The sequence below is a fragment of the Heterocephalus glaber genome, unplaced genomic scaffold (genome assembly GCF_053883595.1).
Source record: "Heterocephalus glaber isolate CG9 unplaced genomic scaffold, H.glaber_assembly_v1.0 deba00000594, whole genome shotgun sequence".
In the NCBI taxonomy this organism is placed as follows: Eukaryota; Metazoa; Chordata; class Mammalia; order Rodentia; family Bathyergidae; genus Heterocephalus; species Heterocephalus glaber.
Genome location: NW_028258151.1, coordinates 2514805 through 2533313, shown reverse-complemented (window position 1 = coordinate 2533313; position 18509 = coordinate 2514805). Strand labels below are relative to the sequence as shown.

At 33.9% G+C, this 18509-nt stretch overlaps 1 protein-coding gene across 1 annotated transcript in view; it reads right to left on the bottom strand.

Moving 5' to 3' along the window:
• Lmbrd1 (LMBR1 domain containing 1) overlaps positions 1 to 18509 on the bottom strand; it is a 105622-nt gene that overhangs the window by 51784 nt on the left and 35329 nt on the right. Inside the window, exons 4-7 of the mRNA XM_087205148.1 lie at positions 16347 to 16444; positions 14129 to 14196; positions 8819 to 8907; positions 4883 to 4956 (exon numbers count right to left, since the gene is read on the bottom strand). Coding sequence (XP_087061274.1) covers positions 4883 to 4956; positions 8819 to 8907; positions 14129 to 14196; positions 16347 to 16444 — 329 coding nt within the window. The remainder of the gene's footprint in view (positions 1 to 4882; positions 4957 to 8818; positions 8908 to 14128; positions 14197 to 16346; positions 16445 to 18509) is intronic.

The window sequence follows — 18509 nt, the reverse complement described above, 5'->3', positions numbered from 1 at the left end:
TATTTATATTTTTAATAAGGTTGAAATAAAAATTTACAAAGCATTAAAGTCTTTCAGTAATAATCTTTTGCATTTAACCTCAGACTTCTTTTTCAGAAATAAAAATTTTATTGCTTACTACTGCCCTCTAGTGAATTTCAGGAAAAGCAACAAGGCTAAAGAGATTATACAACAGTTTAAAATGCTTTGAGGATGCCTGTAATTGCTTACAATTTTATTTGATTTCCAATAATAAATTACCAACTAAATGTTTAAAAATAACATATTCAAACTAAAAACATTTCTTCTTGCACTGTTTGATTTAGAATGGCACCTTTTACCTATGTATCTCTCCTTTGTCCAGAATTGAGTTTCTAACTATAACCTGGATTACAGTAAAGGGTCACTATCAAGCACTATCTGTAGTCTACATAAACATCTACCACATATTTGTAAAACCCATCATTTAAGGACATACATCTTGTACAACTAATGAAACAATTCATTTAGTAAGCACTCAAGACTAAATGTTCAGTTCTAAGAAGAATATATATATTCATATGTATTTTCTCACATTTTATAGAGGTGAAACTGAGATGTATCTAGATATAGAAGGTATATTATAATCACTGGCTAGGCAGAAGATATGAAACAGTTCTAATTATCCGCACATTCACAAATTTGGCCACAGTTGGTTATATTACATAGTCATCTTTAGTCAAATTACATCCATTCTTCGTATAAATACTGAGTTTAACTGCTACTTATGTCTTGTAAAATAATATTATTACTTGACATTAAAATAAAAGTTAATGCGTAAGGAGAAAGAAAGCAAAGAGGCATAAATAGTAAGGCAAATATTCATTGAAACAAGAAGTATAATTCTGTATTTCTTACAAAGCAACAGTCAAGTGTTTTATGGACTTAAGAAAAGGAGATACTTGAAGGAAGCCATTTTGCATTTTTCTACTTAGTTATGTGCAAAGGAATTGCCTTTCACCCTGCAAGACAAGTAGCAAGAACAAAACAACTTAAATTTACAGATGGGTGTCTCAACAGCCTCAGAGTAAATCCCAGAAATGACAACATTCAAGAAAAGCTGTATCATTAATCCTCATGATACCATAAAGACAATATAGTACAGTGAAACACAGATATCGAGACCAAATCCAAAAAGGACTCGGAATTCTCACACTCAAATGTAAAGTTTTAAAAATACTTTTCCAATTTATTTCACTCATAGTTTGTTAGGTATACAGAAGAGTGGTATGATTTTTTAAAAGTATCTATATAAGCTCTAGAAATTTCTCCCACTAAATATAAAGCAAGAATTGTAAGTGATAAGAAAGCATGGTCAAGGATTTTTCCTTATTAATGGTACAAAAAATAACAGTGCACATTCTAAAAGAGATTGTTTGAAATTTGAATTATTCAAAGATGAGTTAATAATGGTTAGTTCAAGTCTGGAGGCTATGGATAGACAGACAAGCATTGTTTAAATAGCACTATAAGTACACTCAGTACAAATGTTTTGCTGCTAAACAATGATTTCGACGAAGTGTTTCCATCTTTATTTTTTTAGTATAGGTTTACTTTCACTGAGAGAAAAAAGTAGAAACTATAGTTTGATCCATATGAAACTATGAATATTTAAGTTAATAGTGACTATTGAGTGGTCAACATCTCCTAAAACTTTACCCGATTGTTTAGCTGTTTAATCAAATCCTCACAATTGTATTGCTCAAATATTATAATTATGTAATTATTATGTAAATTTATATATAAATATTATAATTATATAGTATTTCATCTTCTTTAAAGATGAAAAAATTTAGGGATCCATGAATTTGAGATCGATATTTAAGTTTCTCCTTGAAGTATTTTATTGTTTATGCTGCTTCAGGAAAACTCACAACTCAGAAGTAGTCTGACCCAAGCTGTTTCATAGGACTCTCTCTCTCCTTTGGCCTCTGGCTGTAAGTGGCCTTCTCTGCCTACACAGCAACTTTTCTGGGTCTTTCTGTTTCACAGCCTCAGTCTCATAATGAGGTCCTATGGTTGTTTTATCAATGTACTCAAGCCCAGCCCTGTGTATGCCAGAAAAGTAGGACATCTTAACTAATTCTGTGTGATTATTATACTTGGTTTAATTAATTAAATGATAATTTTCAAAGCTTCAATTTGAACAGTATAAAACATTATATATTTAATATTTATTATATAAAGTATTTATATTTATTATATATTTATATATTTTAAATATTTATATTTATATATTTATATATATTTAAAATATTTATTCTACAATAAGATTGCTCCTATGGGGAAGCTCTCTTACTATTTTAATAACTCCACTGATTTTTTTCCATTCCCATTCCCCATCTCAATAGCTTGTAATTCAGAGCTGTCAGGTAATATCTTTAAAAGTGAGATCTCATTATTTTTTCATTCAAAACCTTCCAATGGCTTCTAATCTGTCAGAACAAAAGCTCAAATTCTAGTCAGAGGCTTTAAGGTTCCACAGAACATGACCACACGAACTCACTAACTCACATGAAAACTTTTCCTTCTTTTTCCTTGTTAACTGAGCTCCATCCTTGATATTATCTGAATACAGCACAAAATGCCCACCTTGGGACTCTGTCCTGGCTTTCCCTCTGTTGTTCAGGACTCTTTGGATGTAAAGGCAGCCACCCCGATCCAACCCCAGCATCAATCTCCACTGCTGTCTGTCCCCTGTGCTGCCTTATTTTGTTTCACAGTATTTACCACTCACCTCTGGGAGACAATTTTCCATGGGTTTCACTCCCACACATTTTGTAACCCTGGCACTATCGGCCTTCCTTTCTGTACTCTTTTTAAGGAGGTCTCTAAAGCCAATAGCCTGGGAAGATGGGGAGAGTGTCTCCCCCCAGAGCACAGGGCAGCCATGCCTGCTGTCAACCTGAAACACGGCTTCTCTGAGCTCAGAGGTGCTCTTTGTGAGGTGCGGGCTGCTCAGCTTCTTAGTTCCCAGGGAACCAGGACTCAGCACTGGTACCTGACACGGTACTCAGACACAGCAGCCCATCACCTTCAGCCACAACCCATATAACTATGGCGAACTACAAGGAGGTAAAATCTCAGACATTCATCACTCTTGGCAATGCCATTATATATTGGTTTTCTCTTTTTCTGTTTGTTTCTCCTGACTAATCTTTCATCCACTGTTATCTCATATCCCTATAGTTATCAAAGCACTTTTATAAACACTATCTCCTGACCTTCAAAAATTCCTAAAAAGCATTTTCTATTCCTATTTAATTAGAAAGATACTGACCCAGGAAGGTTAAAAGACAAAGTCAACATCAGCATAACAAATCAGTCACATGAGCCACAGAATGGCCACTAGAGTTCCAGGTCTAGCTCTTAATTTGTGTCTGACACCTCAGTGCTTCCTGAAAGGTGAACACTACTATGCTATACATGTATTCTCTGTGATGGTAGGATAATCACCGCTAATATTAGACGGTAAACTCCATACAGCAAAACAGCATTGACCAATAAAACACTACTCATAAGCACCTGAAACATATTAAAATGTACATGTTTGAGGCTTCTTCTAATATGCATTATGACACATGAATGACTATGAACAAAACTAGATTCTGTTCTTATGCCAATGATCCTAAAGGAAGGTGTATTGAAACAATAGCCAAAAATGTCTTCCTTATAAAGTTATTTCTCTTACTTGCAAAAATCCAGATTGCTCTAAATATAAACTTCATTAATCGGAAAATGTTCCAGATAATTTTTTTGTACAACTCTGGAGGATAATGAAGAAGTATTTGTCAGGGTTTTTATCCTCTGTAATTTCAGCAAAAGTCTCACAGAGAGCACTTGTAAGTTTGTCATAATTTATAATTCACACCTTGCCACTTCCAGAAAAACTGGAAAAAGTACAAAAACTAATGTGGGAGAATATTAGATTGTGTATACTAGAAACACATCAAGCTAGGAAATAAAATGCCTGATTTTAAAAACCCTTTAATCTCTGAGAAACTGCAGCCCTGTCTTTTCTATCAAAGGGGGTAGAGTGCCTCCATCTTAGACTCTGAACCTCCTGTGTGGCCCTTCCCCACCCCTCACAATAGAATCTCGAGAATCGCCTGCTCAGTTTAAACTCAGAACACAGCTGCAAACCAAGGACAGCTTATCAAGAGAAAGGACTGTCTGTTCCCCACACCCACTCACCTTTGGCTCTTCCTTTGCCTCAGCAACCTGCTTTAACCCTTCAGCTTAAACTGGCCAATGGGATAGAGTGTAAGGCTTTGAATTCAGCCAATGAATTTAAAGGACAGCTGCTTCCCATCATGAAGGCTTGAAAATCCGGCTTCCCGCTGCTCACTGAGCTGGCTGCCAATTGTCTGAGCGCACTGGCGCCCTTCTGCAGAAGTAAACTTTAAACTCTTCCTCTTCTAGTCCTCCTGCTTGCTGACTGGGTGTATTCTTTCTTCCCAGCACAAACAATTTAAATCTGGGGTTCATTTCTAACATCTCCAAGTAAGATAAACCTACTGACTCGGTAACAGATATTTATTTATTGTCCAGAGTTCTGGTTGCTTAGACCTCAAAATCTATCATCATACAATATATATATCCATCTTATATCCACCTCAAGGTTCACAAGTCATAAAATTTGTTTTTGGATATTAAATTTCACAAACACAGATAAAATGATTGTAACTAAGTGCTTAAAACTTTTCCAGCCTCTACAGTAAACACAACTGAAGGAAAATTGACAAAGCACTAAGACATTTTAAAGAGGAAAACAGAATTAGGTTAAGTAGACTATTAAGGTAAAAAGGTTGCTTTATAAACTGATTCTTTAATTTTTAACCTCGATTATCACCATTACACTTACTGTGTAAGTTATAGCTGCCAACATCCCGATCAAGGTCAGAGAACTGATAGAGAACGACAGTGCCGCTAATCCATCTGCGGGGAAGGAAACACTGTTAAACACGGACACGTGTACTGCCCAAGTGCATACAGTACAGCAAGGCAATATAAAACAATAACTAGATTCCTTAGATTCTTAAGGAATAAAACAAATATAAAACCATGCCCTTGAAGTGTTAACTCTGAGTGGAGAGATTTTAAAGGGCTCTTTCACAAAATGATTTATAAACGCTAAGATTTTCTTCCCTTTACCTCTGAAAATTACTATTTAATTATTGGACTGAGAAAAGATAACTGAAATGTCAGATGCTCAAAAAGTGATGAAAAAGACCACCTAGACGTTCCCAATGGCATTCTGGTAAACAACAATACACAGAAAGGCCACTGATCTTACTCTTTCTTCTTTCTTTAATCAATCCTGATACATCCAGTTCTTCTGTTTGAAATTTTCAGATAAACTTTTAATGTATAGCATAAAACTAAAATCTTAAGAGTTTACTTCACTTTTAAACATGAAAGGATTAGTCTGGCGATTTAACATAAAAATAAAAGGAAACACAAACAGAAAATAATTTTAAATGTAACGTCAAAGACAGGAACACTTTGTTAACAAGTAAGATTTATAACATTATTTAAAGAAAAGCCACAAGTGAGGCACTGAGGTGGCACATAAATACGTCAGATTACACAAGAAAATACCACGCACGTCTGACTAGTGTCAAATGTGAATGAGAAGTTTTTCTAGTTTTAATACAGAGCCTATTGGGCATGTATTGACCTAGTTTAAACGCAGTTCCTGTGAGACCAAATATAAAATTCTGATTAATTTAATAAATTAACATGAATATTTTCATGAATATTAATAAAACTATGTATCTTCTTAAAGCTCATGTCTCAGATTTAACAGATAAAAAGAGCATACTAACAAATTCACAAGTTGTGCAAAACAAATTTTTAAGCTGTTTTTTTCTTTTTGCTTTTTTGGGTTTTTTGAGACAGGGTCTCTAGGTAGTTCGGGCTGCCCTTGAACTTACTATGTAGGCAAAGATGGCCTCAAACTGGCAGAGATCCTCCTCCCTCAGCCTCCTGAGTGCTGGGATTTCAAGTGTGTAATTTTTGAAAGTTTTTAAAGTATATTTTATCAAATCAAACACATTTTGATGCTGTTACTTACTTTTCTGATCTTAACAGAAGTCTTAACAAAAGATGTTCATACCACTAAGATACCTGGCTGACAGCAATTATAAAAGTACCATCATTTATAAAATACATATCAAAATCATATATATTAAAATGCAGACAATTATGTCTTATAACTGATAAAATAAAGAATTATATTAACATTTTTGGCCAATCAAAAAGTTAATATTATTAATATTAAAAATTACCAGAACCAGGGCTAGAGATTTAGCTCAGTGGTTCCACTGCCTGCCTCGCAAGCGCAAGGTCCCGAGCTCAATCCCCAGTTCCAAAAGAAAAAAAAAATTAAACTAAAAATCACCAGAACCAAAGATTCAAAATTAATCTTTAAAGATTATTCCCATTTTTTTTAAAGATTACATAAAAGACACAGGAAATAAATTCTTTTAATAAGGCAGGGTCTGTGATCTGGGCATATATCTAAATAAATTCTACTGATAAGGAAGATGTGATATATTCTTAAAATGCATCATGTGCTGCAATAGAAATGAAACCAACTACTTATATAGATTTTAAAACATTATTTAGTGAAAGAAGCCAGACACATTAAAAACAGAATTATAAATATACTGGCACAAACTATAACTGCTCTGTCTCTCACGTAAATTATTAACTGAATAGGCGTACCAAGGAAATTTTTGTAGTGATGGATACGTGGATATGCTGTATACCTTTATGGCAATCAATTACACTGATTGTATACATGCACAGATAGGATGCATACCTTTTGCTTCATGTAAAAACTTCATAGTTTTAAAAAGTTAAACATACTAGATACCTAAAAATTCAGAGAGATAGAGACAAAAAGACTAAAAATTAAGAATAGCTGGGTGACTCTTTTGGACCTAAAAATATAGCAGATCTAGAGGGATCAGTGAAATGTATTCTAGAATATGCTGTTTAAGATTTGAGACTATGGATGGATGGATGGAGATACACAGATACTAAAGAGAATGTACAAAAATTAGATTATTACCTATCTACTCACTGATTCAAATCAAGTAATACTGAAATACTAGTATAACTTATGAAATAATGTTTAAGGTAGGAGAGTAGTAACTTGGAAACCTGAAGGAGTTAACTGTAAGAAAAGAGGCTATCTATTTCTCAGCAATAGGATCACAGTGCACAAATCCTGACAATTCATCAACAGCAGACACCAGTCTTGCTATCCTTACTCTTACTGGTATCAGCAAAGTATGAATGAACCACAACTTACAAGATGAAATCTTAAGTGAAAAGCAGGAAAATTTAGAATTATGAAAATTATCTCAGCAAGAATGGTGACCAAAGAATGTGCAGTACCTATTAGAAAAATTATAAAAGCTCAATCCCCAGTAGCAAAAAAAAAAAAAATTATAAAAGCAACAAAATTTTCATAGAATTAAGAAAATGATCTCAGCAAGAATGGTGACCAAAGAATAACTATTAGAAAAATTACAAAAAGTTACAAAAGCAATGAAATTTTTCAGTATGTTTTTAAATGTAAGTATTCTAGGTTTTTTTTTTGAAAATACACTTACCATGTCCAAGTGTTAATGAAATTGAGTGTGTGTGTGTATATATATATATATTATATATATATATATATATATATATATATATATTTTTTTTTTTTTTTTTTTAAACAGGGCCTCAGTATGTAGTTCAGGCTGGCCTTGAATTCACTATGTACCCCAGGTTGGTCTTGTACTCACTCATAGCATGAGTACTCTCAAGTGATGAGATTTCGGTACATACCACCACATCCAGCCACAAATTTTTATCTGACACTACTTTCTAACAGTAAAGCTATTTTTCAATGAGTAATAACTTTCTTAACTTATCCACTGAACATGCCTATATTTTCCCTTCAGCAAACAGAACAAGACAAGGATATCTACTACCGCCACTCCTCTTCAGCACAGTACTCAAAACATTAGCAAGAGCCACTAGACAAGTGAAAGAAATAAAAGGGTTATGTGCAGGAGGGGATGAAGTCAAATTATTGTAATTTGCAGATTTCACGATCTTTGAGATAGAAGACCCCCAAAAAATACACCAAAGGATTCCTAAAATTAATAATCTAAGAATAATCAATTCAGCAGTATAGCAGGACAAAAATATCAATGCATCAAAAGCAATAGTGTTCCTTACACTGATACAGATATTCCTCATTTAAGACCTACCCGTTAAAAGTATTCGGACTTAGGATCCGCCCCTCAGACTTAAGACTTGTCTTTTTTTTTTCCCTACAGTTCTGTATATCTTGTTTATAGCCTCAATGTCTTGTTTTGTACAGTACACCTTGTTTACTCAGTAGGGTAATTTCTGCTGACTGTATTATACAGTACAGCACTGTAGTTTTATGTTGTTACACATTACAGTATTGCACATTAAGAGTTATACAAATAAGAGCAGTCATCAAGTTGGAATTCCTTTGGCCATTCCTTTGCTCTGAATATTGTAATGTACACATTACACACAATTCCTCATTTAGTGACCAATTTATTTAACAACCTGGTTGCTGGATGAACTCAGTTGTTAAACGAAAAATGTATGTAATGAATTCACTGAGAAAGAAATCAGGAAAAAAATCTTTAAATACTTTGAAAATTAAACTCTTTAACATACAACTTTATGCAAAAGTCAAGGAAAATGCCATATAGAGGCCTCAATAAACACAGAGCTCCTAATTTGTTTAGTATGCAATACTTACGGCTACTTCCAAGTTCTTCAAACAGGAACTTTACTTTTTCCCACTCTGTAGAATTTTTGTTACTGGGAACATTCAATGGAACAAAAGCACTAGAATGGAAAAAATAATTCTGCTTAATGGCTTTAGAATAAAATTTTGAACAAAAGAAAATGATCTGAAACTAAAATTTTAATTAAATTTTTAAAACTAAGATCAACTTTCCCTCAAAAGAATTAATAATCTGTATCATGCACAGAACTGTGAGAAGTTTCTTATCTATGTATTCACTTCTTAAATTTAAAGTTTTATTACTGCATTTAGTAAAATTACTTTCCTCTCTAACTCCATATATTTTATTTTTTACATTTTGTCAATTACACCTTAGTAGGCTGGGAAAAATAGAACAAAAAATAAATAAAGTAAGTAAAGGGCCTCTGTGTTAATAAGTAAAGCAATGTTAGTACATGAAACTAATTCAACATATTTATATGCATTGAAAAGAATAGAGGGTACATACATTACAATAAGTGGGAAACTTCACACTGTGGAATTATGATTTTTATTTTTTCTTACTACTTTTCTGTATCTTTCAAGATTTATCTAATAGAAATAATGAAAACAATATCTACTTTTTAGTCTACAACTGAAGGGAGACTGTGGAAATAACAGAAAGCTAGCTTCTTAAGATTTGTTCTAACAGATTAGACTGGAGAAGAGGCAAAAGAGAATAAATCAATGGCCACTTTACTATCTAATCCGGGCCAATAAACAAAAAGATAATTAGGAGATTAGGGTAAAGCGCTGAGTGTATCTCTCAGACGGGGCAGGTGGAGAAGCAAACCAGATGGCAATGAGAAAATCTAAAACCATCTAGCCCAATTTTAATTATAAACAAAGCAGGTAAGATCTATCCACTTTTGTAAAAAATAAATGCTCACTGGGTTCAACAATATACTAAGGCATCTGTTGTGATGTTTTCAAGTAAAACAATATAATTATTCTAAAATTTTGTTTTTAAATTTAAAATCCATTACCTCTTGGTACTATTAATAATATTTATAAAATAATGAATTAGAAGAATACATCAACAGGTCATCTAAATTTCTTATTTAAATGTGACTTCAATTTACTACCCTCTTCTTAGTTGTGGAAACTTAATTCTCAGTGCTTTTAGAAATGTTACCAATCAAATGAATAGAGTTACCAAGTTATAATAAAATCATACAAACAAAAGCAGTGATATACAAAATTTTTTAAATGAAATAATGTTTTATTTGAACACTTAGACATACTTTTTTTTCTGGATATCCCAGAAAGTACATTTTGAACTTTTTAGCTCAGAATAACTAATCTGTGGGTATGGAAAAAGTAAAAATTCTATGTTGTACAAAATATCATCTAAAGTACTATTAAAACAGAAATATTGCAAATATCTAAAAGTCATATTCATGCTCAGAAAGTTCAGCGTCAATTTGTTAGTTTTAGGCAATCAAAGGTATTATACAGTGGTGAAAGAAAATACCATTGCTGGTGATAATACTTTCATGTTCAAATTCTTAAGCAGTGCTATTTAGCAATTCAAACATTAAAGAAGTAACACCAGAGGAAATCATGTATGACTAAAAAAATTTATTTTAAATTAAATGTTCTGAATTATTATAAAATGACCTCAGGAAAATACTTTTGAAGAAATTCATCAGAGAGTTAACATCTGAGAATTTCTTTTAGGTAGAAACTAGAGCACAAACTCAAGTAGGTTCCTTAATTACCTCATCCACTATACCTTATAATCTAAGAAACAGACCTCAAATATTTTCTTATAAAGTAAGAGGAATATCCATAAGGAGAGCTCAAAATAATTACAACTAAATAAACCCATATATTCTGAGCAATAACATTCAAAATATTTAACCACCAACATAGCAAATGTTCTAATCAATGAACACATGTGGGCCTTAACTCTAGAGGACTCTTAAGAACCAGGATTTCCATTTTAATGGGACGAGGGTGAAGAAGAGGACTGGAGAAGCAGAGGAGCAGCTGACTGTGTGGACGCATTTCAACCTTTAACTGCTACAGGAGAAGAAACAAGCACTGTTTACAGGCCAGGCTGACGATCTGTAAAGACAAAGGAATACCTCCTAACAAAGGATAGAAAGGCAACAGAAGTTAAATGAAGGTATAAAGATAGATCAGCTCTGAAGAGGAAAGGAGCAGATAGTAAGATTATCAGGCATTTACTAAACGATGATGATGCCACAATAATCAAGAGTTACAGTGAAATGGGATTTATGCATACAGGTACTTTCTTAATCTCAGTCCTCAAAAAAAAAAAAAAATGAATACAAAGCACTTCAGTCTCCGAACACAGAGTGCTAGATCAAATTAAAAACCACAGCCGAGTAAGATTACAATTTTCCTTCAAGCCCTTGAAAATAATAAAACTGAAAAATTTCTTAGTAAAAATATTTTATACCCAATCTGACTTACTGAATTATTTTAATACAGATTATCGCCTCAGAAAGAGACAAAGAAAAGGCAAATGAATTTCAGGAGATATGAAACTTATGATGAATTCAGCAGAACTGAAAATAAGTTTTTCACCTTCTGCACTCTATCACCAACTCAAGTCATATTTATCCTCTAAACGGCCTGCCTCTTCCTCTCTCCATAACTATTCTAGCTCTGGCCCTCATCTCTCACCTGAATTATTACAGCAGCGATCTAGCTGATCTTCCTATCACTTAACACATCGCTTCTCCAACTCAACACCAAACTACCCTTTCAAACCACCCTTCACAGTGCCATTAACATTTAAAGCAAAGACACATATATTTACTTTGTTGTATTCCCATGTAGAAATACATACATGTCTTTATTTTCTTCCAACTGCTTTGTAGAACAAAACTCAACATTTCTTCCACATTGCATGTAACACTCAGAGCCTACCTACCTAGCTAATGTGCAATCTTGTCATAGGCCCATCACCACTTGTAACATCATATGCTTTTTTAAAAACATTTTTGAGAAGGGAAGGTTTAAATTTACATCATACTCTTTTCACCATTCTTCAAACATTCCATGCTAACTTCAGCCTCTGGGCGAATCTATTTTATGGACTGAATTGTATCTCCTAACCCCCTTAATATAATATACTTTACCCTTGCCCCTCAGCGTGATACTTGGGTAAGGTGTCTTAAGGCAGGTAATTATAACTAAGTTCGTAAGGGTGGGGCCCTCATCCCATTCCTTTATCAGCAGAGGAAGTGACACTGGTGAGCTCTGTCTAGACACAGGAAAGTTCATGTGAGCACTGAGTGAGAGAGGTGGACATCTACCACCAATGAATGGACCAAAGTTTCCAGCATACTGATCACAGACTTCTAGCTCCAGAACTGTGAGAAAATAAATGTCTTGTTGTTTAAGCCACCTGATCTACGGTGCTGTTATGCAAGCCCACGCTAATACACTATACATGTATTCATCTTTATTCTTTATCAACTTGGCTGACCAAGTGCCATTCCTTCAAATCTCAAGTATTACTTCCCCTTGGGTCTTCTAATTCTGCAAGGCAGAGTGAGAAATTACTCCTCCAACAACAACACCTGGTATTCATCTCTTATTAGAGCAGTGAAACACTGTACTCATAACTTATTTATTTACATCTCCCTCATGTGAACCTTAAGAACAGGGCCTATGGCCCTCCATTTTTGTTCCCAACACTTAGCAGAGTACCCAATACACAAGTGCTCCAAAAATGGATGATATGTATGAATGTTAAATCTACACCACGTTTGCCTTAAAATTATCTATAATTTCATCAAGCAACAAACTACATCACTGAAGCTGGACATGGTGGTGCACTCATAACCCCAGCTACTCAGGAGTCTGAGGCACAAGGATAACAAGTCCTAGGCAAACCTGGACAACATAGCAAGACCCAGTTTTAAAATAAAAACATAGCTCACATCAAAGACACTAAGCTGTGTACCTCCAAAAACAGTCAAGATATTTAATCAACTGCTTAATCTAAATCTGCCTCATTTACATATTTCCATAGGATAATGGACAACCAAAACACTAGTAGTCTTTATCACTCTATTCTTTCACTCTGACTGCTGCAGAGACCTACTGGGTTTCTGATGGTTCTCAGTCGTATTCTAATTTGCGGACTGGCACATTACCGGCAGCCTGTGTTTATATAAGGTTTTATTATAACACTTTTTGTTTACATATTGTCTTCTATGACTACTTAAGAGCTGCAAGATTCAGTTGAATCTACACAGACCAAATAGACTGCACACCTAAAATATTTATCTTGCCCTTTAAAACAAGTTTGGCCATCCCTGTTCTAGATACTTTAGGTTTACAAAGGACCTCCACTTTATCAAAGCAAATTAACGTAAGTATTCTTTAAAAGCCAAAAAATATATTTAAAATGTATTCATTAGCTAAAATAAATAGCAAAACCAGTTTAAAAAAAAAGTCCTTTCAACAAGTACTCTTTTTCATGACACTTTAAGGCAGGAAACAGGAACCGGAAGTATGACTGACTATAAAATACTTGCAATTCTACTTCCTGAAACTATAAAAAGTGACCAATTTCATTCCTATCACAAACTGTCATTTATAAGTGAAATGTTTTATTGTTATTTATTGAAATTTGTAATACCAAATTAAACACCAAAATTATTAAAGATTAGCATATATTTTATAACATAAAAAAGAATATAGACCTATGTTTAATAGAAAAATACAGTACCTACTATTAACAGGGACAAATTTCAGATGTATAAATAAATGTACAAAACTTTACTGGTATTGGTATAAAAATGAAGATCTAAAGAAAGAAGTCATTGACAAAGATTTGACTGATGGGTCAACTTTAAAAAGACAGACACACACAGATTTTCTTTTTTTATCGAAGTATTCTTTATAATAGTGAGAAACTGCAAACATAAATGCCCATGTAGTCACCACTAGATTGTTCAAATAAGCTGCTATAATCTAAGAAGAGACTGCAATGTAGACAAAACTGACAGCTGTACATTTACCACCCTGAAGAGATGCCCACAATATTCTAACGAGCAGATCACCAACAAATATACTTGTATAAAACTGAAGCACGAGGGTGCACTCAACTGAGGAGGGGCACCCCGCATGCATTCAGGCACACACAAACGTTCAGATGGAACACTACACCAAAATGTCACTTGTGGGGGTGTGGTGAGATAGAAGGCAATTTGTTTTTCTTTCCTGAATGAACGAACCTTTTGCTATTATTTAAATAATTCTGTTTCTATTGTCAAGGTGAAAAAGATCAAGACTTACCCAACTAAAAGGAGAAGTGCACAAACCACAGCAAATCCCAAACTGTACTTGAGTGCAGTTTTAATTTGCTAGATGTCAAGGAATGAAAGTGTATCAGTACAAGGACTTATATAAAAATTCTTAAAACAGTATAACAGTATCTTCACATCAAACATACACTTAGAATGAAAAGTGTAAAGCTTCACTTGTTGGAAAAAAAAAACCCTTAAATTTAAAGAGAAATAGTATGCTATATTTTAACTATCTTTACAATATACACAAGCTTTAAAAACTTTTTCAATGGTTAACCCCTTACGATAAGTAACGCTGTGGAGGTATAACTAATTATTTAATGTTCATTTTCAATAAGTTTATCAGAATATTTAATAAAATATTCTCCTACACAAGTAGCAATCAGAACCATTGTCAATTCATCAAATGGGTTATGATAATAAACCCTTAATATACATGCATATGCACATATGTGTATGCATATATATAATACATATAATATATACCTATATATATATTTACTTTGATATGTATTTTAAGTACATACCTAACATACATCATGCCAGGCACCTTCCCAAGAACTTTATATGTTAACTTGTTTAATTCGCACATCAACCCTAAGATACATGCTTTCATCCTTACTTTAGAGATAAAGAAGCCAAGGCCCAGAGAGGTTAACTAATTTGCCCTAAGCCACACAGGTCATAAATAATTAAACAAACACTTAAAACCAGAAACTTGGGAATTTAAAGGCTGTACTTTGTTTGGTGCCCATAATGTAATCAGAGGTAAAACAAGCATAAACCAAAAAACAGAAAGTTACATATTTTGAACATAGGAGTATTCTCAAAGAAAAAACTAAATCAATCAGAAATAACATTGGCCCTCTCAGACCAATCAAGTCTCTAGAAAAATTGCCCGTTAAAATTTAAATTCATGTTTCATATGAAAAGTTCTTATCCACAAAGGAGATAAGACAGTATTCAGGAAGAAAAAAAAAAAATAGAGAAAAAGTAATGAGGATCCCAAAATCAATCGCAGGATGGAAAAAGTAGTGACACACATCTCCCTGAGATGTTATTAAATGTGCAACCTTACCTCAAACACTTTCCAAATACAAGGTTATATAGTATCTGCACATTATAATTCTAACCTCTTTATAAATAAGATCCAAATGTTCTTAAGGTTTTAAGCATGTCTAAGCATGATGCTGTTTTCTGAATGAATACGGTTTTGTATTTACATAATAAACAGAGTATAAAATAAATTTCTGTAACTCAATAAAAAGATATTTATTTCTATTATACTGGTTTTGCCACTTTAAAAATGTTCTACTGTGACAAATATCTTTCAATAATTGCTTCTTGGTCCTGTTAACTGCTATATCTTAATAGATTTTCTGACTCTAAACCATCTATGCAACCTAGAAAAGAGGATCCACTTGTTTATATAATATCAATATATTTTAAGGTAGCCCACAATTACATTCATTTATATTTAATACAAATTTTATACCAATACGTAAATGATACTAGTATGTAGGTGTGAACACTTGTGTGTGCTATATACGTCAAGTTTTATATAGCACTGTCATGGATTAGCACAAAACACAGAACTTGCAAGTGTTCCTCCTTTATGCACTAGAAAAGGGCTCACAAACAAAGTCCTGTGTGCCCGTCTGGCGCAGCTCCTATTTCACTGCATCACAAATGCTCAGGTAAGCATTGTCTCTGGACACTTTAACACTATGAAGACAGCGCTGCACTGTGGAGACTTGGAGCACTGATGGCCCAGTCTTCTACAGAAAAAAAGGTCTGCTGATCCCCACTCTAGAAATGCCTTGTTTAAAACAACAGTCCCAAGCCATACGTGGCTACCAAGCACCTGAAACGCGGCTATTTCTAACTGCTGAGTGTAAAAGACAATCTAAATTTCAGAGACCTAGTGTGAAAAGAAATTTAATACCACAGTATGTTTTGACTAAAATCTTAATGACAGTATTTAAACATGATATTAAATACAGTGTTTAATTAAAATGAATTTCAACTATTTCTTTCACTTATTTCAGTGTGCCCACTAGAAAATTTCAAATTTTACATGTGAATAACACTGTATTTCTATTAGACAAAACTAACCTAAAATAAACTCAAATAGAATCATATTCTTTGAAAAAGAAGGAAATCCTCTTTTTAACTACAATGGGACCTCTAAGACAGAGATAACTTACGGTGCATTTGCTAGTATCATCATCGTCCTTCTCTTCATAGTAGAAGTAGACAAAAGGGATCCAGAAGAACACACAGAACAAGATAACAGAATACAGAGCTGTGGAAATAAATCACACACTGAGTGCTGCTGAACGCATATGTACTCATCCCAGTCACCCACCTGTATGTGCACGTGTGTGTTTACTCGTTCACTTGGCAAAGTCCCTCCCCGTCCAATTTCCTATATTCCTGTTTGTCTGTGTCCTATTCAGACAGATTCTGTTCTCTCCCATCCCAAGAAATCAATAGCACTATGAGAATAACACGTCAACTATGAGGAATAAGTAACAAACTGGTGATGATAATTGTGCCAACAATAACTGGCAGCTATCTTTGGAGCTTTTGTTGTATACTAACCTCAGTACTTACAAACATCCTATGAATCATCTCATTTAAATTAACTTTCTTATTTATGCCAACTTAAACTGAGGACAGATGACCCAACATTTACCAGTCACTCTGGCAAGTTAAAGAGCCAGCTATAAAAACAAAAACAAAAACAAAAACAAAAACGAACCAGCTATAAATATAATATGATAAATAAATGATACTGTCCTTTTGATATCAATAATTACCCATGCTAAGTTTAAAATAGGCAATATTATGAAACCGATATTACACAAGGCAAAATGAAGGCTTAAAAAAGGCAGGAACATTAAGTTCAAGATTAAGTGACAGGAATTACTATTCTTCTGCTTTAAAATAATGTGGGATTTGAGATATGAATATAGACAGTAGTCTAAATATTTCATTCAATAAGAGCTTAAATTAAAAAATCAGAGTAGCCAGAGATACAGTATATTTAACAGTAAAAACAGATGATCAACTTTTGGGGGCCTTACTAGGCCTAAGAAACCTGTTTTTAAAATCTAGCTTTTAACATGTATTTGCATATACAAAAGTTTATGAAACATAATAGTACCAGTGTAAATATACAGACCAACTACAAAATGATAATCATTTTATTTCTTTGTAAAAGAAAGAACGCATTTGTTGCTCGGTATGGTGGCATATGGCCATAATCCCAGCACTTCAGAGGTGGAAGCAGGAGGATTACAAGTTCAAGGCCAGCCTGGGCAACTTAGCAACTTAGTGAGACCTGTCACACAAAAAAAAACCTAAGAAAAAAACCAAGGATGTAGCTCAATATGAAAGCCCTGGGCTTAATCTTACTCACTACCACAACAAAAACAAAACAAAACAACACCAAGAAAAGGATTTAGAAGGATGTTTTTTAAAAAAAAGTGTTTGCAAGGATATGAAGAAACTAAAACTCCACACACTATTAGTGGGAATTTAAAACAGTACAGCCTCTGTGGAAAACAGCATGATGCTTCCTCAAAATATTAAAAACAGAATTATCATATGACCCAGCAATTCCACTTATTTTTTTTGGTACCAGGGATCGAACTCGGGTCCTTGTGCTTGTGCAGCAGGTGGCGAAACCACTGAGCTAAATCCCCAGCCCATCCACTTCTGACTATGTATCCAAAAGAACTAAAAAAAAGGTTTCATGTTCATAGCTACATTATTCACAATAGCTAAAATGTAGAAATAACCCAAATGTCAATTGATAGATAAATGAAGAAAATCTGGCATGATACACAAAATTAAACAAAGTTCAACCTTAAAAAGTAAGGTTCATGTGCTGCAGTATGAACTCTGAGACCATCATGCTAGGTGAAACAAGCCAGCTACAAAAAGACAAATATTGTCTGCTTACACTTGTATGAGATACTTAGATCAAAATCATTGAGACATAAAGAATGGTGGTTGTCTTAGTTACTTTTCTCACTTCTAAGACAAAATAACTGACACCCAAAGTTAAAGGAGGAAAGGTTAATTTGGCTCATAGTTTGTAGAGATTTTAGTTCACAGTTGGCTGGCTCCTGGGCAGATTAGCATGGCAGAGAAGCATTGCAGAGGAGAAACAGTTCATGGTGGACAGGAGAAAGCAAAGGTAAGCAAACAACAAACTACAAGTAACTAGCAGCAAGCTTCTTTCTGTTCCTTATTTTGTATCTAGTGCTATCTGTAAGGGTGGAGAGCACTCACGGCCTTAATCTCAGCACCCTTAATCCTACATTGCACTGTGAATCAATCACAACTCTAGAACCAGCCAC